The sequence below is a fragment of the Perca fluviatilis genome, chromosome 17, assembly GCF_010015445.1.
Source record: "Perca fluviatilis chromosome 17, GENO_Pfluv_1.0, whole genome shotgun sequence".
NCBI lineage: Eukaryota > Metazoa > Chordata > Actinopteri > Perciformes > Percidae > Perca > Perca fluviatilis.
In genome coordinates, this window is record NC_053128.1 from 6296957 (window position 1) to 6323916 (window position 26960).

At 40.7% G+C, this 26960-nt stretch overlaps 1 protein-coding gene across 1 annotated transcript; it reads right to left on the reverse strand.

The window, feature by feature from the left end:
* Window positions 1–784: 784 nt before the first annotated feature.
* fech (ferrochelatase) lies at window positions 785–25197 on the reverse strand. Its single transcript, XM_039779249.1, has 10 exons — window positions 25088–25197; window positions 22041–22160; window positions 17012–17160; window positions 15575–15709; window positions 13166–13272; window positions 12394–12492; window positions 10875–10982; window positions 7916–8080; window positions 7286–7345; window positions 785–4043 (listed from the first exon to the last, which is right to left on the reverse strand). Exons 2-10 carry the CDS (start codon window positions 22136–22138, stop codon window positions 3906–3908), a joined length of 1059 nt encoding a protein of 352 aa, XP_039635183.1. The 5' UTR covers window positions 22139–22160; window positions 25088–25197; the 3' UTR covers window positions 785–3905.
* Window positions 25198–26960: the final 1763 nt, after the last annotated feature.

Below are 26960 nucleotides of genomic sequence, written 5' to 3' on the forward strand. Positions count from 1 at the left end.
TTCGGATGACACCGCAGCGGACGTTAACGTTACAGAAACTACAGAAAATGAGTCAGATGAGGCCGATGCTTTACGTGGTAACGTTACAAAAAAAACTATGGGGTTGTCGCTCTGGGACAGGCGAGTCTAATGATGGGAGGGAAAAAAATTACAGTATACTCGCTACAAAAAACTAGACTACACCACCGCACCCAACATAGCCAAAAATTGCATTCTTGTGTATAGGGTTACAGTATATCAGAGACGGTTTAGAACCGAGACGCCGCAACTCAGAGTAGTTTCCTGTATGTCACCTGGGCCCCGCCATGGCCACGCCTCTTTAGTAGAGTAGCGGCAGGTCCTGAGTGTGTGTGGATTCTAATGGGAGAAGCGAACTTGAACACAGATTATGAGCAATTCTTTCGCCCCATAGTCACTAAAGTAAATATTGGACACATTTTTCACAAGCCACATATCTCCAGAACATTCTGACAATAAAATGGAATTTTTCAGACAGACACATCAGGAGAAGATGTACCTTTTTCTGTCTCAAGACCAAACTCTCGCGAGATCTGGCGACACGGATAAGCTAACATTCACCAACACCCTAACAAAACTAATCTCTGTGATGCTAAATGTCTTTTAGCGGTGTAAATATCTAACGTTAGTTAAAGAAGTTATTAATAAATTATATAAATATAACTTATATATAGCGTGGACCGTTTCATACCATAGAATGCTTAGAATGCGCTATCTTTAGTATAGAGGATCTTTCTTTATATGAAGAAACCACACAAACACTTCATCTTACACCAGTCGCTGTTTTCTTTTATTGTATTTAATTTACAATGCTGTAATCGCAATGCTAATACCATGTCCCTCAAATATATATAAAAAAAAATAATTAAAAAGTTCAAACAATGGAGACAGTATGTGGTCTGGAACACAAACAAAAGACCAAAAATAAATAATTCCAACCAAAAAAGTACGCTTGAGCTGCAACAAAGCTGTAGCGTCTTTGTTATATGTACAACGCAAACTCTGCTAAATGCATTTTTAGCTAAGCGCACAGACACACACACACCGAGTAAAACTCTTAAACACACAGAATTGTCAAACCGGACACAGAGTATAATTCAAAATAAATGAGAAACATGTTGGTTGAGGAAAAACCCACCCATCACATTCTGCACAAATTGGTAGTTAGATATAGTTGTATTAAAGTGACAGGTTTTTTGAGGAATTTTACTTTTGTGTTACTGATGCCGCAGTTTGATGGGATCTTATAACATCGAGACTGGCTTATTTTAGCTCAATGTCTGTGGGATCAGCTAGCAGCTCTGCACAAAAAAAAAGGAGAAATACTCATTTGAACCCAATTTCAACTGAGCTGCCACATGGACCCACTGACATAAAACACAGAACTCTGGGTAAATTATTCCTCAAAAACATAACCATCACTTTCAAACCTGTGGAAGAGCACTGAAAGCACAAAGTAGTGCTGTTTGTATTGAATGAGGATATGTGTTGCAATGTGCATGTATGCATTACACAGTGGAAGCAGAGAGATTTACCAACTAAAAGAACAGTACAATAAATGCAACAATTGTTGACATTTAGGTGTAACCATGTTCAAAGAGTGACTAAGAGAAACATAAATTTGGAAGCTGCAAGTGCTGGTAGTAGGTCCAATATAGCTACACATTAAGATAAAAAGATGTAAATCTTTCTAAATTATAAAGTGTCTCTCCCAACGTCGTTGGTAATCAATGGCAAGCACATCCAAAAGCTCCAATGTATACGGTCTGTACTTACTGGAAAAAGGCTGATCCGATTGTGACGAGCTCTTTCCAAAGTAAAACGCTAAAGACCTCAAGGGTCTTCAAGCAGCTTCATTAACGGTTATTGGGAGAATAACATTTCTGAGGGTCTGCTTTTTTTGGTTTTGAAAAATCAAGCTCAGACTATCAATAAGTCAACAGCTATCTTGTATGTTCTTTCACATTATCTTCAGAACGGCTGCACCTACACAAGTTAGTGAGCTAACTAGCAAGCATGTGAGCACTAGTAATGCACAGGTTAGCTGGCTCCCTAGCAAGCGAGCTAATAAGCTAGCAAGCGAGCGTTGCTGCTGCTTATTTGCGCCACATCTGGAGGAGAACGGGAAGACGAAGTGTTTGTGGATTAGCCTTGTACTCACAGCATATAGGTAGTCTACGTTAGCTACCGTTTTTATCAGGTTACATATTTGTAGCGGTTTGTTCAAAAGTAAAAACCAGATAGAGGCTACACGTTGTACAGCTTCTGTCCTCAGATATTGGATATTGTATTATATGCAACTGCAAGCGACGAAGTCTTTGCAGAAATTACGCTACCCGTTTGCTAACACTTAGCTCGCCTTCTATGCTCGCTAGTTCGCCTTCTATGTAGTTAGCTTGCCATTTGCTAAAGTTGTACAGTTCGGAGTTCATTTACGGAAGTTTGGAATACAAAACACTGGGAAATTCAGATTTCAAGGTGGATTTTTCCTGTCAGCATTTTGGTTAAGCACACGTAAAAAAAAAACATAAAGCACAAGTCCAGTATTTCTAGTTAGCCGGTGTAAAAGGCACATTCTCATGGTATCACAGGACAAAAACAGTGGAAGGACGGGGTTAGAGGTACCGAGTACTACCCATAAAAAGTGTTACGGTTTTATTTTGACCTTTACACATTATTAGGGAGTCTCATGCCGAATGGGACAGCAGATAAATCAAACCTGTGAACTTCAAGACATTTTATGGAGCTGTAGCACCTGACGGCAAAACTAAATAAATAAACCTTTAAACCTTCAACCTTATGACTAATTAGATTAGGTCTTCACATTTAGTTACTGCCCTGTGATCAGGGGAGGAGTGAGTGGAAGAAGTGGTTTAGGCAGACCGAAGTCAAAGTGAATCTACATTAAAACTAAACTCTAATCCTACTTAATTGTGCTACTTCTCTACACAGTATTTTTTTTAAAGAACGCATACTGAATCTTGTTGTTATAGGACAGTTCCAGTGTCATTGTCTCTGATGGGGGTTTACAGGGGCCGATCGCATGGAATGTAACCAGAAGAGCTGCAATAAAAGACGCACAAAAAAAAAAATAGTGCAAGGCTTTTGTTTTCTGTAGCGTTGATGGGATGTGAGCAGTTCCTGCACAGTGTCAGTTCTTTTACCTTGGCAGACTTTTTGCAAAATGGTGTCCGCAATTCGCGTTTGCTTTAATCTGTGTGGTGTGCCGGTTGGGAGGCATTTATGGAATCATGAATTATCTGAAGTGAGTGTTAAGATGTAGATATTAGAAGATTTTCTTTCTTCTTAGTGTCTACAAATCCCATGAAAAGACCAAAAACCAAAAATAAAATTGTATTCGTCTGTGTATTCAAATTCTAATATTAGCATTTCGTTTGATTATTAAAATGCGATATACTAAATGCTACTAAAATGCCAATTTTGGATTGAGTTGGTGTATTTTTCCCATTAAGTAAGTAAGGTAAGGTACTCGCTGTGGTTAAACTCCTCCCGTCCGACATGTAGGTACAATAAAACAAACGTCAAAATGTATTCGCAGAAACCATTTCCCCCAGGTCCCTCATGTTATGTTTTTCTATGTAACTGACACTAATACTGGAGACACAGTGTGTGTTTATGTGTGTGTGTGTGTATGTGTGTGTGTGTGTATGTGTGTGTGTTTGTGTGTGTATGTGTGTGTGCGTGTGTGCGTGTGTGTGTGTGTGTGTATATGAGTCTTCTGTTTATCGAAGAAGGCCTTAAGTTTCTTTCACAGGTAGCACTGCTGCAGGAAGGGCACTATAGCGTGTGTGTATGTGTGTGTGTGTGTGTGTGTGTGTGTGTGTGTGTGTGTGTGTGTGTGTGTGTGTATGTGTGTGTGTGTGTTTCTATGAGGTTGGCTGGCTGGCGAAGAAGGCCTTGGTTTCCCCACAGGTGGGGTTGGTGCACAGCGGGCAGCGGAGGGTCAGCTGACGGGAACAGGCCTCGTTGGACTTCAGGTGGGTGTTGACCAGGTCTGCCAGAGCCTGGACAGGACAGACAGCATTTAATATTGAGACAGACATAAAGAGAGAGACACTCCCCTTGTTCATCTCGGTGAACACCTGGTTGTGTCGTCAGACAAGGGTTCGTTCATTCCTTGTACAATGGGGAACCCTGCCAAAAATAACCCTAAATATCCATTATGTTTACCCTATATTCATTCAGCGAAGCACTGCCGTTCAGTAGCTTCACACTGCTGTGTCCATGAACGAGACAACTGTCTGTGGTTAGTTCACGTCTGTGACAGCAGAACAGTCAAGTGTGCTATCCAACTTTACCTGCTAAAGTCAGCTGAACAGCTAAGGCGAGGATAGCGTTCTCGGTAGGTAACGGTTACAAACAGACTCAGGCTAACATGCTGACTGATTCGGTGTTGTATTTTAGCGGAGGTGGACCAGAGAATATTTGGTTAAAGCAGTTGGATGAAAAAAAACAAAGACTCACACTGAGCCGAGTTGGAAACACTGTGCCGCAACGCGTCTTTTGGTATAATTTAAGGTATTCGTTTTTTAAGGATTCTGTTATTCTACAGTGTTGGAAAAAAATCGAAGAATATCCCATGTGGGCTCAGTCCTTGCCGGCGGCCCGGGTTCGATTCCGACCCGGGGGGCCTTTTCTGCGTGTCAGGCCCCCTCCCTCTCAACCATTTTCCTGTCTCTCTTCAGCTGTTCTAAATAAAAGAAAAAGCCCTAAAAAATTTTTTTTAAATCTCTCCAAAACCCAAAATTGAAAACAGTGTACCTACCCAATGAATGAATATCCAAATAGTAAAAATATTGGCTGTAGCTTCATATTTACCTACAAACATGAGAGTGGTATCAATCTTCTCATCTAACTCTCGGCGAGAAATGTAATATGCAAATTTCCCAAAATGTTGAACTATTCTTTAAAAACAGAAAGTAAGAGCCTGACTGTTGCTGTACTGATTGAGTACTAGTACTATGGAAGTACGCATTATTTCTTACCTGACCGTTATTAGAGAATCCTGTATTTGTTTGTGCTGGCAATGGCCATGGCAATTATTTGATTAAAACCGGTTTAGGATTGGCTTTTTAAAACACGTGTTGTGCTATATTTGCGGAGAGGAGGCAAATGCATCATCTGAGAGAATTCAAGGGTAAGAATGTCTACGCGAGGAGTTACAGTAAAGTAAGCTGACTGAACAAGATGGCAATCTGAAAGAGGATTTCTCAAAAAACATAAACCCGACACCAGCCAGGCTCTGCAGTAAAATCTCTGATTAATTTATTTCTCTTTGTTTTCCAGAGGCTGCTGCTTGCAGACAGCAGCAGACTGATGCAGCTCACTGAGAAACTAAAACCACACCAAGGAAACCATCCTTCAGTAACTACCAACTAATCATCCTCTGGATATTGATTTACCGACACACACACACACACACACACACACACACACTCAGAGACTTGGCGAGGGGTCTCTGAGCACGGTGGGTTTGACCAGCCAGCCAGCCGGGCGGTTCAGTTCTACTGTAGTCAGCTCTAAAGGTTCCCATTGATCTGCCCCCATCCTTTAATAAACCCCACACACACACACACACACACACACACACACACACACACACACACACACACACACACACACACACACACACACACACACACACACACACACACACACACACACACACACACACACACACACACACACACACACACACACACACACACACACACACACACACAAAAAAAGTTTGCGGGGTTATTGTGAAAGGGAAGGATGAAAAAAAAGAGGGAAGAAAGAAGGAGACGAGGGAGAGAAAAGAGGAAAGGAAGCCATAAGGAATCCATTTATTGACCATCTCCTGCCTGGAGTTCACTTACTTCACAGAACCTTCTGCTGCTGTCTCCTTTTCTATTATTAGACCCCTGCCTGCCTTCCAACAGTCCTCCCTCCTTTCTTTCTTTCTTTCTTCTTTCAATCCTACATGTATTTCTCATTACTTGCTTTTCTTTTGGGGTCCTTTTTAATCATCTCCCCTTTTGCCTAACTCATTTATACATTTCGCTCCCTGTATCTCTTCCTCTCGCTCTAAGCTTAAAGCCTGTTCTTGTTTGAAAAAATACAGACATGCTACTTTTTAAACACAATTTTGAAATCGCATTTGAAATATATCACAGCAGTTTAATGACTTGATACTTTATATGTTAGTTTTTATGTTTGTATACAGGAGTCAGCTCAGTGTGTGCAGTGTTTCCCCATACATAGGTTCTACTTCGGCGCACCGCCCAGGTAGATCAAATCAGAATTCCATTTTTTTCCCCAAACAACGGGTTATTTTTTTTTACAGCGCACACAGACCAGCGGCCTCCAGCCCCCCCCCCCCGTGAAATCTTGTGCCGCGTGCATGACAGCGTCAACAACGTTGCACTTCAGGCTCAGAAGCTGTCGTCAGAGATTCTGTTCTTTCATCGTTTGTATTGCTTCGTATGTTTTTGTATTTTTATCTTCATAAGATCGTACACTTGATGTCCATGTGCTATTACGGTTTACCTGATTCTCTGTATACTGCATCTTGTCAATAAAAATACAAATAAAAAAAAAAAGGCTATCGTTAGTCGTAGCGTGTCAGATAAAACACTTCAAAAAATAAACACTGATCTAACAAACAAAATGAACAAGAATTGACTTTAGATAGCCCTAGTCTTATGTGATTTAACAGGAGTTAGGGGGAACCAGTGTTGAGATTAATAATAACATGATCATATTATAGTATTACGGGTATTTTATCTGAACCGTTAACATTTGGCAAAAAAAATAACAGATTTAATTGACAAAGCACATCATGGCTACATGTCCTGTCATTTTGTTTTTAAATTCAACGAGCAATTTGTTGTATTTTAGCAGAATACTAAGCAGCAGAAAGGCAGAACTGAGTACATTTTAATAGGTTTATTTATCGTTATTATAAGTAATATCATCGTCACGATATATTTAACAACATTAGGCCATATTGCATATTTTCCTCATATCGTGCAGCCCTAATAACTACCCTGAAATTGTGTCAGATGGAGCATAGTGTCGCAATGTTTTCATCTGTATCATCTTTTAGTCCAATTTGTTTGATATGTAAATAGCTATTTATTTCTAAATGATGTGATAATGTTATGTAGTCGTTGTTTTCACCTTTGTTTGACTAGTTTATTACTGAACCCAGCACCACAAGTACATTCTCAACCTGTGGGGAACGCTGGTGTGTGAAACGTACCTTCATAAAGAGAGGGTTCCCATTCAACGACTCTGCTCTCTTGATGTTCTCCACCCCGCACTGAACGGAAGAAAGACGGAACAAAAATGTCACACGTTTAGGTTACCGAACCAAACATCCAAACGCACCATTCCTTTTAACCAAATCTAACAGGTTCGGTGTAAAAAGCCCCCTAGTTTATATCCATACTGAAACAGTAATTACATTCAAGTTAACCATGAGGACATTTAGGAATGACATTTATTTGGGAATCTTTAGATTAAGGCTTGGGAATGCATAATGAGTTGTACACACACACACACACACACACACACACACACACACACACACACACACACACACACACACACACACACACACACACACACACACACACACACACACACACACACACACACACACACACACACACACACACACACACACACACACACACACACACCTTTGCCAACTTAAACTCTACATCAAGTCTCGAGATAAACCATCATGACTTGATTACAAATGAACGCAAATTCACACACACAAAAGAACAAAAACAAAGAAAAGAGCTTCCGCGAGAACATCGTGGGGTGTGAAATAACAGCCCCGGAGCTGCTAGGAAAGGGAACGTGGAGTTTGTCTCTTCCTTACCTCCTCCCCCAGCACCTGCCCATACTCGATGTCGAGCTCGTGTAAAGTCTCTATGTGGTCCGAGGTGAAGGCGATGGGCACCAGCAGGAGGTTCTTCTTCCCACGCTCACACAGACCTTTAATCACATCGTCCGTCTGGGGGCCGAGCCACTGCATGGGCCCCACCTGGATGACCCAACACAAGACATGACAAAAGTCTTTAATTCTATTTAGAGTGGAGATTTACGGCTACAGTTTGTCCATCCGGTCCAACCCTTTGATACAGACTAAAGCTTGATCCACACTACTACGTTGTCATTTTGGAAACAAAAATGATCTCCGTCCACACAAGCGTTTAAGTTAGTATCTCCGTTCATATTAACGCACCTGACAGTACATATCACATGACCATTCCCATACACTGGGAATGCGTGTGCCGGTGTAAACAGGAAGAGTCTGACGTTACTCTACAGTTGAAAATCATGGATGTATAAGTTGAACATAAAGACAATACTTTGGAGAAAGAACAACAATGGCGAAAAGTAAGACCAGGGATTTGTTTGCTTGGGGGACGACATTGTGGAACTGTTACTGAAAGGTAGGTTAGCCTACCTAACCGATAAGATTGACTGACGTGCTTCGTCGTTTCCAAAGGCCTCCGTTTGCGTCCCGTCCTGACTACACGGCAACCCCGATGTTTTCAAAACGGGGTATCGGCAGTGTTTCCAAATGTCTCCGTTTCAACGCCAGAAAGGGAACAGTGTGGAGGTGAGATGTAAATGTAGCAAAAGATATTCCATTTTAGACAAGAAAAAGTAGTAGTGTTAAGGCAGCCTAAATGGTCATGGTCCCCAGAGGATGGTCCCTTTTGATTTAAAAAAGGACCTTTAGTTCAGACTTTGCAATTGTAACTCCACTACTGGTAAGGATCATCAGTATCAGTAGGTTTGTTCTTTGATATTGTGTCTGGAAGTCTTCAGATCGCTGTCTTGTAATCGGGAGTCTTGGAGTCGTTGTGGTTTTCGCACTACACTGGCGACAAGGGGGGGGTCACACACAACAAGATCTTTCACCATGAGGAATCCCCTGATGTGTACGTCCGCCTCCAAACTACGTTTTCATGACAACAAGCGAGAAGTGACATGGGGCAGGACATACTGTAATAACCATGCGCGAGACAGGAGTTTTGTTCCAAAATTGGATGTCTGCCAGAAACGAGCACTGATTTGTAGCGATAACACAAAGAAGAAAAGGAGAAGAAAATGGGTTAAAGAATGGATTGGAGCCCTGCTTGTTGATGTTGTTGTTGGCACACGTTCACAAAATAGCCTGTTTTCATACGTCTTTACTACCGTATTTTCCTCTAGGTGCAACAGCAACTTTGGTCCGTATTGCAATGCAACACATACAGTAAAGTTGCTATTGTTAAAGGGGACCCCTCCCCAAGGTTTTCCCTCAACTTGTGTCTTGCCCTCTCATTGGCTCTTGGACTCCCCGACAGGTCCAGATATTAAGCCTGCTAGATATTTGGAATGTGTCGGCTCGCGTCTCTGAGCAGTTAACACGTAGCGTTTGAGCCTATGACTCGAGCGCCGATTTGCTTCCGATTTCTGTCTTTTTACAGGGAGCTTCAAAAACTGTGAGCGGAAAATCAGGGCTAATGTGGTGTAGTGGGGCTGTAAACTAGGCATACGTCTTGTTAAATCAAGCCTGTGTCTGTTGTCCTTTGGACTGTTTCCAGGTATTCTTACAAGTCACACCTTCATATAACATGACTGCCCCATAAATGGATTTCCCTAGAATCATCTTATTTTTCAACAAGCAAAATACATGCCTTAACAATCAAATGATGTCCTACATATTGTGTATGTTTTGAACAGTAAGAGTATTTAAACCCATGTCTGGTTTATTTTGTTAAGTTTCCATTAACTATGTCCCAATCCTCTTCTATTGTAAACAGATGATTGGCTGCCAGATTTAATGAATGATGTGTGAACTTTGAGCCACAGTGACCTGAGGACTAAGAGCTTTGAGGTATTAGATAGACAAGTGGCTCCATCTTGTGGCGTTCAAAGAAAAGAAACGTTGTGTGATGGCAGCACTGAACTACAACAAGTTCACCCTGACAAATGAAAAACCTGTACAGTGTGGAGTTATATAAAGTTGAATAGTTACACTGTAGAGGTTTCTGCACATCTGCAGTGATGTACAGCATGAGTTTGTGAATATTAAAGTCCATATGAATAATTGTCTGTTAAAATGTATAACATTACGGTCGGTAAAATACCCCCACAAATCAAATCCATACTTTAAAGTTAACTGTCAAGCCACTAAGCCAGTTTGGATATTAAGTGTTAAATGCGTTAACGATATATGACGAGACAGCACCACCGTCATTAAATGCTGACTTTGGCGATATCATCATGTATCATTGACGAAAAAGACAACACTCAAATGTTCTTTTTATATATCCACCTTAATGTAGGTTTTGTAAATACTGGGTACCATATTGTGTAGTACTAACAAACTGAAGTCTTCCAAAGTAACTATATTAGTACCAGCTGGAACTTAAGTATTTTAGTGGTACCTAATTCATACAATGTAATAAAACTGTAAACCGCAGGATGGATGCAGCATTAATATTCACTTACAAACTGACTGTTATAGTACTGCTGGTTGTCTGTGTCACTACTGTTTTCAGCAAACAACCACTGCCGAGGTGCCCTTGAGCAAGGAATCAAAGCCCCTAATTTAATTTAATAAAGTTCTTCTTCTAGATGGTACCACTGGTTTATGTGTAACACAGCCATGACGGATCACATTCTGATTTCTATGTGTGTCTGTGTGTGTGTGTCTGTGTGTGTGTGTCTGTGTGTGTGTCTGTCTGTCTGTCTGTCTGTCTGTCTGTCTATCTGTCTGTCTGTGTATGTGTGTGTGTGTGTGTGTGTGTGTGTGTGTGTGTGTGTGTCTGTGTACTCACCCTGGACTGCCACACTAGTCTGTAAGGGTTACAGTGTCCCAGTCTCTCCATGACTCTCTGAACGGTGGCTCCCACTTCCTGAGGATATGGGTCGCCTCTGTTTACAACCTGCACATGGTACACAGGAGTAGCACTGTCAGTAGTAATACTAGTAGTAGTAAAATATCTGGTAAAAAACCATCAGCAATTATTTAGTTATCTAGAAGTTAATTATCTAATTTTATCCAACAGAATTTTTCCTCTTATTATTTATAACGTTTTCAGATAAATGTCCAAACCAGACGAAATAAGCCGGACATTATGGATATTGCTGGGTTTTCAAAATAAAGTGTTAACAAAGGCTATATAGCTATTTTATACAGTCTATGGTATATATACATATATGTTAAAAAAAAAGATTACTTGAATCATATTCACAAGTGTAAAACATGTATAATGTCTATAATAATAAGAGGAAACGATAATTTCTTGTGATAACAAGTTTATGGTCTTGATTTCTCGAGAAAGTGGCATTAAAAAAAATATTGCAAACACTCAATGTATCTGTGCCGTGGTAGTTTTAGAATAGAAGCAGCAGTAGCTGGAGTAGCACTGCTACTGCTATTAGTAGTAGTAGTATTATAGCAAACATCCCCCCTCAGTTGCTCTTCCCAAGGTCTCTTCCATTTTTCCCCATTAAAAGGGGTTTGTTTGGGTTACATTGATTTGACTTGAATTAGACTAATGCCCACGAAATTGACAAACAAAAGACCAAATGTCCAAGTCCACACCGAACCATGAAACATTCTTGAATTCATCACACAGGCTTTAAAGTTCCCATGACATGGTGCTCTTTGGATGCTTTTATATAGGCCTTAGTGGTCCCCTAATACTGTATCTGAAGTCTCTTTCCCGAAATTCAGCCTTGGTGCAGAAGTACAGCCACTTGAGCCAGTCCCACAATGAGCTTTCCTTAGGATGTGCCATTTCTGTGTCTGTAGCTTTAAATGCTATTGAGGAGGACAGAGGGGGGGCAAGGTGGAGGGTGGGGGTGTGGCCCTGACCATACTGCCACTTTGCTCGTTTGAAAGCTATGATGTCTCTCTCTCTCTCTCATGGGTGGGCCAAATTCTCTGGGCGGGCAAAGCAGAGAAAGGGGAGGTAACCTTTCCCCTTATGACCTCATAAAGAGAAGATTCCAGATCGGCCCATCAGAGCTTTCATTTTCTCAAAGGCAGAGCAGGATACCCAGGGCTCGGTTTACACCTATTGCCATTTCTCGCCACTGGGGGACCATAGGCAGGCTGGGGGAACTCATATTAATGTTAAAAAAAACCTCATTAAGTGAAATTTTTATGCCATGGGACCTTTAATCAAAGTGGATGGGAGGAGGAGGAAACGTACAGAGGCTGGTGCACCTAGTTGTACTAGTAGAAGGTGCATCAATACGACTATTGGCATCCTTCAGTATCAGCAGGAGAAGAGGCAGGCGGTAGTATTTTTATTAGTAGTACTAGCACTAGTACTTCATGGTACTTACAGCCATAGGGAGGGAGTGTGCTGAGAACAGAATGACAACGTCGTCTCTCTTCTCTTCTGGAAACTTCAGAAGCTCGTTTCTGACGTGTTCTGCAAAACACTACACACAGACGGACAGACGGACACATTATTTTCTTCTGATTTTCTGTGATATCGAAATACTGACACTATCATTCCAAACCTTAGAACAAGTTATTTATTTACAACATTTTACACTCCACACAAAATACACCTCCTTCTACCCTTCCAAACCCAGTCCATACAACCTATCAAATTCAAATAATTATTAATTTCTTACACTAAACTGAAACTTTTATTCCTGTATTTGTCTGCCGAGGAGATGTAATTTCGTTCCATCCGCACCACTACGTGTGTGTATCAGAGCGGAGCCCCGCTCTCTGTCAGATAAACTCGCGCTTACAGGTACAGAATTTTTGAACCGTTTGATGTAATGTGAATCGGTCCTTGGTAGTACCGACGTAATTTGGTCAGTACCCAAAGAGGTACCGGACTTGGCACCCCACCAAGTGTCAAAGCCAAAATGTTGAGATGTAAGAAAACAGGCAGGCTTGTTAGCTAGGATTACCAAGCATGGCCACTTTCAGCTCATTAGTTGCCATGACAACTTCTTGACCTAGTCAATTAATTTTCCAATAATTTATTTTTGTTCTCACAGAGTAGGAGAAGCCTGACAGGCACTTTGGTTGTATTGACTTATACTGGTGTGTGTGTGTGTGTGTGTGTGTGTGTGTGTGTGTGTGTGTGTGTCTAACCTCCACCAGCAGAGGGTGTGTGGGCCAACGGTCGATGACACTCCAGCGCATTTTTGGCCTGTCGCCTCTGTTGCTGTAGTAACGGTAGATGGCGTTCAGACTGCTGCCTGGACGGACAGAGAGACAAACACATTCATATTGTAAACATGTTGCATAACACAACAAGCACAGCCCTCTGTCAACAGTTGAGCGGCGCCACTGGAGGGTTTTGAGATGAAGTGCCTTGCTCAAAGGCACAACAGGCATGACAGACAAGAAGCTGCTGATAAGGAGGGAGCATTGTCTGAGTCTCAGGGTTTCCTTCCCAAAGATCAGAAAATAAAGAGAAGCAGATATCATTCATCTTTTTCGACTTATAGGGTTTCAATATAATGTATGATTCACATTAGGTATGTGAACTTGCATGAAAAAGCACAAATGTGCTCTACTTGATGTGATTAAAAAGGCCTGGGGGGGGGGGTGTCTCTTTTGTGAAACGCTGGCTATTTGATTATCAGATTTGATGTTTTTGGCGCCTTGGCATTGTGTTGGAAGTGCAGTGTAAGCTATCAACAACTTCATTCTCCTCGTAACACAACTGGTCAACAGTGTTCTATGATTTGATATGGCTGTGCAGTTTTTATTGACTTTTATTAAACTACTTTAAGATCAAATATATGGCTGAATTCAAATGTCTAATAGCCACAATTTCTGCCTCTCATTACAGCACTCCCTTCACGTGACAGAGCTATCAACGTGCGGATTGAGCCCTGCCAATGGTTGAGTTCCCTCAGGCTAACTGACACTGGCAATTTATGCAAAAATATGTGCAGGTTCTGCTGCTTTATGTAGATAAGGTTTATGCACAGTAACACCCTTCCTTTAATGCCATTTGATGACATCACCATTCTTATTGCCACCTAACACACACGAACGCTTACATATATACAGATATGCAATCACCCACCACACCCCGTATCTCGCCTTCGCCGCTTTGTACCCCCAGTCAGGCGGGCAGGTCTGTGACCAGCGCCTTTGTTTTGGCTGCAGGACCAGATGGCTGCTTGCCTGTGCTGGACTACCTGCACCCCAACACTCCCCTCCCCCATTGCGTGTCTTGTGTGCTCTTGTATTGGTTATGTGCTTATGTTGCTGAGGTGTTTTTTTTCCTGTTCCCACACATTACTCCTATCGGGGGCATAGTCTGAGAGTTTTTATCTGTGAAATGCGCTCTATAAATAAACTTTGAATTGAATTTAAAAAAAAAAAAAAAAAAAAAAAAACTGGGGGAACAGGGTAAACAGCTGTCAATGAGCACAACACTGGACCTATTTAAATCCCTAAAAACATCTGAGATGCGGGGGGGGGGGGTGATTCAGAGATTTTTGTCTGAATTTGTCGTCTTTTTCGCCTTTGTTATTGGAGCATGTATGGACTAGGACAGAAATGCCCTCATCAACATCCGAGAAGGAAGCGCAGGAAGTGGATTAAGTCCAGCGGGCCTTGATGTACGTTTCCCTAATGTCGAGTTATTGTTGGGATTAGAGCTGCACGGACTAATGGACTGTCAACTATTAAATTAATCGCCGACTATTTTGATAAATCGATTAATCGGCTTGAGCCAATTTTTATGAAAATAAGATAAATTCAGCTTTTTAAAATGTGAATATATTCTAGTCTCTTCACTTCAGAATACCTTTGAGTTGTGGATAAAACAAGACATTTGAGGACATCATCTTGAGCTTTGGGAAACTCGGATCGACATTTTTCACCATTTGAGGACATTTTATAGACCAAACGGCTAATTGATTTAAATGTGTTGCCGTTTACATTCCTTCATGTTGCAAATTTGTTTGTTTTTTGAAAAGCATAAAGTGACTACAACTGCTTTTCATTGTATTGCACGACCCTGTGTTGTATGTGTGAATAGATAAATGTTGGATTTGGACAGCCCTTCACACTCAGACCTCCTGGGAAGTCTGCAGATTGAGCCTCGGTGGCTTCTTGCTCTATAACGCACCAGTTATGCCGACTCTGCCACGATTCAAAAGCTCTACTATCAAGCATGACGCTTGATTTGATTTGGTTTACTAATACTACACGTGCGTGCGTGCGTGCGTGCGTGCGTGCGTGCGTGCGTGCGTGCGTTTATCAGAGGGTAACAGGGTGGATAGCACTCTGGGTGTGGTGACACCAACGGCCACAAAAGTCTTTTTTATCTTATAGTTTTCCCTTTTTTAATAAATTAATTCAGTGCTGACATTTGGAAAGGTATTAATTACTTCTGAATAGCATGGAATTAACATTATTTCTACTGTAAAGCAGCTGTACTGAGGATATTTTACGTTTGTCTGTTGTCGTTTTTTTATTTTTTTATTTTATGTATTCATTTATGTCATTTCCTGCATCTGTGCTGTATGGGACTGTCACCTGTGGTGGAGCAGCTGTACTGAGGATACTGTGTGAAGGCCACAGCTCTCTCCACCCCATCTCTCTCCATCTCCTCGATGGCCTCCTCCGTCAGCGGCTTAACGTACCGGAAACCGATGTAGAACTTGTGAGGAGCTGAAGAGAGAGACAGCCAGTCAGTAACTGCCAGTCATGTGAAATGCACTCATTACTGTTGGAGTAAAACTATGGCCAAGAATAAAACACAAATGTGGCACTTAGATATGAAGTAAAATATCTGAATAATTCAACGAATACAGTCGGGAACAGAAAGGGAAGTTATTATGGAGATTATAAATTGGTATGAAAGTGTTAAACTGGTTCTCCTATTAGGAATCAGGTTAGTACACTTGTACGTGTGGTCAGTTTTCAGACCGCCGTTTGTGTTATCAGTGAGGCGTGTGCAGAGACACTCCTTCACTGTGTCACTATCTACACCACACACACACACACACACACACACACACACACACACACACACACACACACACACACACACACACACACACACACACACACACACACACACACACACACACACACACACACACACACACACACACACACACACACACACACACACACACACACACACACACACACACACACACACACACACACACACACCTAGAGGGCATTATGTGGGCATTCATAGTGAATTTATGATGCATTTATAATGCTTCAGGATTACACTCCTATTGCTTTCTGGTGCACTTTATTAACCGTTATAGATGTAAGTGTCAAAAGGATGCTCTTTGGATGCTTACTTTATATAAACTAAAGTTGCGGAGATATGTGAAACTGGCAAACTTGTTTATTTCTGTTGTCATTTTCAGCTAAACTAACTTTTTAAGATATATACTTAAAACACTTTGGTCCGACCTGTCTGTGGTCTCTTTTCTTCAGTCCTGTGTTGATTTGCTAGCGTTTTTTTTGATGAACCAAATCTAACGAGCGAACAGCAACATATCACTGCCGGTCGAACTGACTGCTAGTTTAGGTTGGGGTTAGTTTCTTTATTCTGAGGCCCAACAGGTAAATTAAGCCTTCAACCCAACGTTAGTGAAAGTGTTGACATATGAAAGCATGCATTTTAGATGAATGAGATGAGAGTATATCAAGTTGTTCCTCGCTCCCCGTTTGCTCAGGAGGTTTTCTACCCGGAAGTTATAGATGTAAAAAATTCAAATGTCCACACGAGTCATTTGTGGACGAGTCCTACGTTACAGGCGCCACGTGCGTACATGCGTAGGGGACGTAGCAGAATGCCCTTAAAAAGGTATACAGCCACATTTACATGGGCACATTATATGACAATAGACACACAAACTCTCTTTAAACCGAATGATTTCAGGAGTGAGAGCTGCGACAGGCAGGATGACCCTCCGTTCCTGTTAGGCAGCGGTGTATATGTCTCACCTGTCTCAGGACTCATCTCGTCCAGCAGCTTCACCATGCCCTCTCCCTGCATGGAAGTCCAGTGTTTGATGGGCGAGCCTCCTCCAATCTTACTGTACTGCTCCTGGATCTTTGGCGTGCGGCGCTTGGCGATGAACGGGCCAAGCTTACTGCAGAGCAAGGGACAGATTGAAGAGTTACGACTAAAACACTCGTAATGTTACAGTACAATATTTATTCATAGCTTTTATAACCGTAGCTTTTAACACAAATGGGTTCAAAGCATCAGGAATAGGCCCTGTGTGCTAGTTAAACTAGAACATTTAAGTAGCTTTCAGGAACGCAACTTCAATTTGGCTTGGGTGGTTTGTTGGTTTGTTTGTTTGTCAGCAGGATTACGGAACTACTAGCACAGTAGGAGTTGCAGTGTCCGCCTAACCAGGCCCACATGCTTCTCTTCATAGTCGTTAGATTAATAATATAACAAAAGTAGAGGGAGGTAGGCCAGCACAGCCCGATCCGGCAGGGGAGAGTTTCAAGCCCGAAGAGGCCACCTCTCCTTATGACCTGTCTCTCTTAGTTACGCTGTTATAGTTCTAGACTGCCGGGGGACTTCCTTCCTTTGACACACTGAGCTGCTCTCTCCTCTCCCTTTCTATTACCATTTGTGTGCATGCCGTCCCAGAAATGCTTGTTATTAATCCTAGCTTCTTGGGAGTTTACTCCCCGGAGTCCTTATGTTTTTTCACCCAGCGTATTTCCTTGGAGAACGCTGGAACCAAGATCTTGGTTGCAGCTGTCGCTGTGGTCCTGCTGCACTCCCTGCTAAGCTCTGCGGTGCCCTGCAATGTCATGCTGCGTCCTGATGAACCCTGCTGCTTCCTGCTATGTCCATCCGTGCTCTGCTGGGCCACGCTACATCCTGTAACACTCGCAGCGCCCTTATATGACATGAACTACTACGACGACCATTTAGTCACTGTTCCATTATTAATGTGACCATTATCGCCACTGTTCATCACATCCCCAACCGGCACCGTCAGACACCGCCTACCAAGAGCCTGGGTCTGTCCGAGGTTTCTTCCCAAGAGGGAGTTTTTCCTCGCCACTGTCGCACTGCTTGCTCTTGAGGGAATTACTGTAATTGTTGGGGCTTTGTAAATTATAGAATGTGGTCTAGACCTACTCTATCTGTAAAGTGTCTCGAGATAACTGGTGTTATGATTTGATACTATAAATAAAATTGAATTGAACAATTTTCATGAAACTTGGTGGAAGGGTGTAGCATGGGCCAAGGAAGAACCCATTCAGTTTTGGAGTGGATTCAAATCACAGGGCGGATAAACTTGCCCCCACGGTGGTTGAGCGAGCTAGAGAGTGAATGAAAAGAGGGAGTGCCGAACAAAGCAGTGAATCAGAGGACTAAAACGATCCTTTCTCTTTGTCTCGGAGAGAGGTCATGTTCTGAAACTTCCTCCTGTCTGTTTCTGTGTGTCTGCGTTAGACAGTATGAGACACGAGGGGGCAAAAGAGGCAGTTTGAAACGGGAACGCTGTTATTGGCTGGGGGTTACACACTCATGTGGGGCCCAAAGGCTCTTTGCTGGCGTCCCGACTCTCCAAAATGAAAAGAAAAGAGAAAATACAGGCAGAAGCCATGGGTCTCTCTCTGCAGATAGACACACTTCTGGTGGGTCATAAGTGATAATTGAGAGGGATTACTTTTGTAATAGTGTATACTTTGTTTTTTGAGGAAATCAGAATCAGAAAAAGGTTTATTGCCACAATAAGTACACTTGGAATTTGCCTTGGTGAATAGTGCAAAACATAAACTAACAAGCATATTAAACATTTATATGAAATAATAAATACAGAAAACAAATATATACATACAAAATAACTGTTAAACTGTTAAAAATAGAGGCTGAATGGGAAAGTATTGCAAATTATATTATACCTCAAACAAAAGAAAGTAAATTGGTTACTTCCTTTGGTAAATAATATGTTCCACTGTCTGAATAAATTTGTACTGTTCTTTTATTTTATTCTAGAGACTAGGGCTGGGACCATATGCTTTTGTCCCGATTCGATTCTTTCACGATACATGGGTACCGATTCAATTTGTATTGCGTTTTTTCATTTATTGCGAATCTAGAAATATTGCGATTTGATTGTATTGAGTGTTGCGACTTTCTTTTCCTTATTTAATAAAAACAAAAAGTTGAATAATACCGTTCTAGAGACAATATATCATGAGAGAACGCGCATCACATGTCAGTCAGTCAGACATTTATTTCATTTGCAAAGAAGCACATAACATGTACTTTCTGCATTTTCTGCTTTCTAATGGTATTCTTTTTTTCCAGAAGGAAGGGAATCTGAACATGTTGGAAGAGCAAGTGCACAGTAGTGTGTACCCTCCACATGTACCATAGCATCCCTGAGAGAAGATGCTGCCACCACCTTTCAGCAGAGAGCTGAAAGGGGGGAAAAAAAGAGGGAAAAAAAGGAACATGCATGAAAAGTTATCCAGAGAATTCTTTTAAAGTATAAAATAACATACCTTAAGGAAGATCATGAAATGAGAATCCTACAGGTTGAATTGGATATGAAGTTGTAATAGAGAGTTATGTCTTTTTTTTAAAGATACAGTGATGAATTGTGAATACCGGCCATGGTGAACAATATGATGTTTTTAAGTGTTTATTCATATCATTTTGCTGCACGCTATTTTAATTTTTTAGAGAACAAACATTATCAAAGCAAAATATAAGCCATAATGAATACAATCAATATTCTTTCTTCGAGACAAAGGCTCAAGCAAAGATATATCTAACAGAGAATGTGTACATACAAAAGTGGTCTCGAAAAGTTATTTCATCAAAGTAATTTAATGTAATTTAAACTTGTCTGGCTGGACTCTGTAGCGCATGTTGGTTTAGATATTCTAAATAGCCTAGGTACCACTCACAAACCGTATTAAGCAGTCAAACCTGCCTCCTTCAATTTAGTGCGAGAATAGCTCTACCTCTTGCAATCGGCTTAGTCCAAGATTTAGCCTATTCTAAATTAAAGTATTTTAAGTTAAGACAGCTCAAATGGTCATTTCAGTCTGGGACCAGGCTTTAGCCTCGTCTGTGAAACCGGCGCTATATAGGTTTCACAACAAAACTGTGCGGTCGAAGGAGATGGTTTGATCATCTTTTATCAAACCCTCTCCTTTGAACGCCACGTTGAAATGCCACTTTGAAACGCCACGTTGAAAACTCCAGGGTCCTCATACTTCCTCGTCTCGCAGATTTCTTTAGATTGTGGTGGCACCTGGATCGTTTTTGCAGCTGCCGCCGCGGTCCTGCTTGCTACGCCCTGCACTGCTACTACTATTATTTCTAGTCATAGTTCTATTATCTTTATTGTTACTATAATTGCCACGCACCATTAGGCTGACAAGATAGACATCAAGATGTTGGTTCTGGGAACTGACCATTGACCATCCGAGGGGCGGGATAAATGGTTATTTTTCAAATTCTCTCTGCACGCAATAGGATAGCGCTACAACCAGGCAGAGCAACGAAGAAGGAAGAGAAGCTAGTTGATAGATTCAACTTTTGCGTATCCGGTCGGCAAAACTCGGAACACATCTTCCTTTTTAAGAATGATTTCTGTGCCGTTCGTTGTTCTTTTCTCAAATAAAAGCTTAACTCCAAGTCTTCCAGAAGACCGCTGTTCCCAGCAGCAGCAGCCATAAGCCCGCCCCACCGACTCTATACACGATGTGATTGGCCTGACCAGAGTTTGGCAGCCAATCGGAGAGTGCCTAGACCCCCTGGCTGCAAAATAATTTTGCTGCCGCTAGATTTCTAGGCTAATGCACCATGCCAAGTGCTATAATTATTATGAAATCATATTTCTGTAAATCCTTTTAATCTGTGATCAGTCATCATTAGTTTTACACCTATTTGCTCATAAACCAAAGCAAGCAAATTAACATTTTGATGATTTGTGATTCTGATGGTGGCGTTAGATGAAAGGTCAGAGGATCATCAAGTTATTGCAATTCATTCTGAGGGGAGCATGAATGTCTGAACCAAATTTAATGGCCATCATTTCAATATTTGACATATTTCAGGACTGCTAAACCAAAACCACGTCTTTGTACTGCTGGTTTCAACCATAGAGGGGAGTACACACCAACAGATTGTCCCTGTAACAGCAACATAAAACTAAAAGAAAAATAGCAGACGGTTCAGGTTCCCAGATTAATCTGAGGGGGTCACACAGACTCACAAGATGACAAAGAAAAACAGATATATTAATGTCAAAGGTTTCTTTTCTTTCCACACATTTTTTCTTCTGAAACATTGGACATTTTCACGTCAGATGAAACAATCTTAGATGGAAAAGAAATATTTGCTCATAACTCACATCCACTATAAAAAATGTAATGTTTAATCACAATAAAAGAAATCATTTTAAGAACTCGTAAGCAAAAAAAGGTTGGGAACAGCTGCTTTAGTGAACAGTATTGTTAAAAAAATTAAGAGCCAGAGTTTTTTCTTCTAAGCAGCAACAAGAAACACATTGTTGGCTTAATGTCAGTTATTATGAAACAGAGCCGCAGAAGAGCATCGTGACCCAACAAACTTCTCCATTTGTTCTCTTCAGTGCGTGTGTGTGTGTGTGTGTCAACCCTACGAAAAAATATGTATACCTATTAACAAGTGCTGCGTCCAAAATATTATAATAATAGTTTTAGCTGCTCATAATGTACATGTATATGTGTGCGTGCACACTTATTTACTATCTATGAGGTCTTTTTCAAAAAAAATGGCAAAGACTTGCATATGTTAATGTCTGTACCTCAGTTTGTTGGTCTACAACTATGCTGCAAACGGTCAAATACAAAATGATCTCAGGTTTTAAAAAGCTGGTTGTACTCCGATAAAGATAATACTCCAACTGTGTTACAATAGAACTGCTCATAATGTACATGTACATGTGTTTGTGTGTGTGTGTGTGTGTGTGTGTGTGTGTGTGTCCACGGTGCATACCTCTGTACAGGGAGTTTCATCAGGTCTGTGTCCATGAAGAGCCGCAGCAGGAAGTCGTGAACATCTTCTAGTTTCTCAGGTCCTCCCATGTTCAGCATCAAGATGCCCGTCTTAGGTTTCCTGCAAGCACAAAAGATGTATAATTAATAATTCATATCTAACAATGCCTCCACCACCCGCAAAAATATGTTAAGCTTATTGATTATTAATGATGCTTAATCAATAGCCTTACTACAATTAAATCTCACAATATATTGATTTTCTTAATTTCTGCTGATGTATTAGTCTTTGTGCACAGATTATGGTAATTATTGATTGCTAATGCCATTATGCTAACACAAAACAAAATTCGTAGAATATTGATATTTCTACATATATACGTATATATAGTTTATAGATAATAAATACCGGTGTCTGTGTTGGGCTTTCAACCAGTTTCAAGGACATCATGTGAATGTTTAAACTTAACTTAAAATCTCTAAATTTGGAACTACTAGAAAGCACCCAAAGTCATCTTGTCCTGTCATCCTGTGACATTAATGTTATCTTACAAGTAAGGAAAAGGTGTCGTACGCTCTGGCTTCATATGCATTTCTCTATTTATTTAGATGACATTTCTGGCCTGAGGGCCAAAATGTCCTTCAAAATCAAGGCCTGAGGACCTAAACGTGATCAAAATAAATAGATAAATGTATATGAAACTACACTTTTTTCTTACTCAAAAGTCTACTTTCATCCAGGCTTTTTTTTTTCGTGCGTTACTTTTCTATATTATATTGTTATCTTAATGTTAGCTTATCCTGTCAGCCTGTGGCATTAATGTAATCTTAAGCAACTAATGTTAGCTTATTGTATCAGGCTCTGATGCTAATGTCAACTCAAGTCCCCAATGTTAGCTTGTCCTGTCAGCCTGCGACATTAATGTTATCTTAAGCAACTAATGTTAGCTTATTGTATCAGGCTCTGATGCTAATGTTAACTCAAGTCCCCAATGTTAGCTTGTCCTGTCAGCCTGCGACATTAATGTTATCTTAAGCAACTAATGTTAGCTTATTGTATCAGGCTCTGATGCTAATGTTAACTCAAGTCCCCAATGTTAGCTTGTCCTGTCAGCCTGTGACATAAATGTTAGCAAAAAATAACTACTGTTAGCTTGTTGTATCAGGATGTGAACTAATGTCAACTCAAGCACCAAATGTTAGCTTGTCATCACAACTTGTGATATTAACTTTAGTTCCAGTAGCAGATGTTCGCTTTTAAAAAAATTATTTTAATTTCTTTACAAGGAAAAGCAGCAGAGCAATGAACATCACCAGCTTTGTACCTGATTCAGTTAAAAAAAAAGATAAATAAGCATAAAGGCAAGAAAAGCAATGAAAGTATGAAGTTTTTTATCATGTCTTGTGAAATTAATGCTAGCTCCAGCAACTGATGTTAGTTTGTAGTGCAGCTTGTGAAATTAACATTGTTATGTCAGTCTATGAAACTAGCCTTAACTCAAGTAGCTAATGTTAGCTCTTGTGAAGCTTGTGAAGCCAACTTTAGCGCCACAAGCTGATATTAGCTTGTCAGTAAATTCTGTTGGGTGCTGTAATGCTTTCAACTCAGCACTACATCACAACTGTGCCCAATAATCATTTTAAGATTCACAGACGCACAGCTCTGGTTTCTGTTTTTTTTATACACATTTTTAAGCCTTGAATGCAGTCTAAAGCTAACAGCATAACTGTTTTGATCTCCTATTCTAAACTATTTCAATTGCTTTCATCTTACTCTAAAAGTGACAGTTCAACTGCTTTTATCTCTTATTTTAAAACTGACAGTTCAACTGTTTCCATCTTAGTCTAAAGCTGACAGCACAACTGTTTGTATCTCTTACTCTAAAACCTGGCAGTTCAACCGCTTTCATCTCTTACTCTAAAAGTGACAGTTCAACTGCTTTCATCTCTAACTCTAAAGCTGACAGTTCAATTGCTTTCATCTCTTTCTATAAAACGTATAGTTCAACTGCCTTCATCTCTAAAGCTGACAGTTCAACAGCTTTCTAATTTTACTTTAAAACTGACAGTTCAACTGCTTTTATCTCTTACTCTAAAACTGACATTTCAACTGCTTTGGGCTTTTACTCTTGAACCGACAGTTTGCAGCTTTTAAAAAGGTCCCATGACATGGTGCTCTTTGGATGCTTAGCTTTCCTTAGGATGTGCCATTTCTGAGGTTGGGGGCAAGGTTGAGAGTGGGGGTGTGGCCAGGCAGGCTGGGGGAACTCATATTAATGTTAAAAAAACTCAAAGTGAAATTTTCATGCCATGGAACCTTTAAAGTTTCTACAAGGAACTTTCATTTTGTGTTGATTTTAGCAGCCTTTGTGGACAAAAGTGGAAGTGTTTTCATGAGCTGAAGGAGTTTCTGGTGAATCATGTGAATCCTCTAGAAGGCATTAAAAATAACTACAAATATTCTCACTGATGTTCTTGTTTTCTTATGTGATTATATAAAGGCATCAGCATTAAATAAAGACTTTGTTTCATAACCAGTTAAAAAGACTCTTTGCAGTAACGAGACACTGATACAGCTGTTAAAGATGAACTAAACACTAAATCCACTTTTCTGAGTTAGTTAAATTACATGTACAATCACATCATTACGCTATCAATTGATCCTGGTCCCATTTCGTAGCGTTCATTACAACAGATGTTGTTTTCCGTTTTGCAGAGGAACAGTAATGCTGTCCACTTGACGGTGTATTCTGGGACACTCTTACAAGGCAACTCCACAGAGAACTCGCTGTTTAAGTACCACCTGGAGCCAACAACACCAAACAAAGACTGGGCAACTGTCCGCTACAGACGCTCAACTAATGAGCCACAAAACAGATCCCAGATGGCTGTGTCAGGGTTTCTCTGAAGCTGCGTTAGCCGAAATAGTTATGCTACGGAGTGTATTTACGTACATCTACATCCACTTAGTATAAAACCGCCACCGTGTGCGTTGCCAAACAGTTGTGTGTGTGTGTGAATGTGTGTGAGTGTGTGTGTGTGTGTCACCTGTTCTGCTGTGTTTCTGGAGTCGCAGCCTGGGCTAAAGCAGCAGCAGTGGAGCGTTTCCTTACACTTAGACTGACGCTGCTCCTGGCAACTAAAGCAGAAGAAGAAAACATACGTCACTCACACAATGTTTTTATACAGGGTTAAATAAATATTACTAGGCATGCACGGTGTTTTCCACCTCCAAAACTTTCCCCTGAAATGTTCAGTGTCGGAGCTGCAAAGATTAATCGATTAGTTGTCAACTATTTAATTAATCGCCAACTTAACAGCTAGAACAATCTGGTAAGTTCAGACAATCACATCACTTTACTAAAACCAGGAAAAGATCAAACTTTTATCACATCACGATGGCCTAAAATGTAGGACGATAACTAATATATCGATATATTGCCCAACCCTATGCAAACTATTTTGATAATCAATGTATCAGTTTGAGTCATTTGTTATGGGGAAAAAAAAGTTTAAAAAAAACTCTGATTCCAGGCTCTTAAATGTGAATATTTGATAGTTTTTTTCACTCCTCTGTGACAGTAAACTGAATATCTTTAAGTTGTGGACAAAAACAAGACATTTTTCAGACTTTATCCTGAGCACTGGAAAAGACTTCACATTTTTCACCATTTTATAGACTAAACAACTAATCGATTAATCAAGAAAATAATCGACAGATTAATTGACAAATGATAATTGTGAGTTGTAGCCCTATTCAGCGTAGAACCAAACAGGTTCTTAGTTTTCACTATTAGCAACAAATGAATAGTAATTCACCATCACAAATAATCATTGTAAACAACACAATTTGTTGTTATTAAAAGGGTCCCATGACATGGTGCTCTTTGGATGCTTTTATATAGACCTTAGTGGTCCCCTAATACTGTATCTGAAGTCTCTTTTATATAGACCTTAGTGGTCCCCTAATACTGTATCTGAAGTCTCTTTTATATAGACCTTAGTGGTCCCCTAATACTGTATCTGAAGTCTCTTTTATATAGACCTTAGTGGTCCCCTAATACTGTATCTGAAGTCTCTTTTATATAGACCTTAGTGGTCCCCTAATACTGTATCTGAAGTCTCTTTTATATAGACCTTAGTGGTCCCCTAATACTGTATCTGAAGTCCTCTTTCCCGAAATTCAGCCCTGGTGCAGAATTACAGCCACTAGAGCCAGTCCCACAATGAGTTTTCCTTAGTATGTGCCATTTCTGTGTCTGTAGCTTTAAATGAGAAAGGGGGTGGGGCAGGGGGCAAGGTGGAGGGTGGGGGTGTGGCCCTGACCAACTGCCACTTTGCTCGTTTGAAAGCCAATGATCTCTCTCTCTCATGGTTGGGCCAAATTCTCTGGGGCGCGAAGCAGAGAAAGGGGAGGTAACCTTGCTCCTTATGACCTCATAAGGAGAAGATTCCAGATCGGCCCATCTGAGCTTTCATTTTCTCAAAGGCAGAGCAGGATACCCAGGGCTCGGTTTACACCTATCACCATTTCTAGCCACTGGGGGACCAAAGGCAGGCTGGGGGAACTCATATTAATGTTAAAAAACCTCATAAAGTGAAATTTTCATGCCATGGGACCTTTAATACCACGCATTTGTTTTGCTGAAAGTATATCCGATTTTGTTTCACCTCTTGACTTTCTACTACAATTATTTCTCCCAACATTCAATGGTTGTTCTTTCTCAAATGGGCTCCTGGAGCTTTCTCACCACCATCCATCAATCATCAGTTTGCTTTTTTCCAGCTGTGAGCAGCTACTCCATTTTCTTTGTGCATTGCATTGTGAGACAATCGAGTACATCAACAGAACACGGAAAAGGGTTTTTACTATGCACACTCAAATCCTGCATACAAATTAGTGGGTAGTCTGGATGTGGGA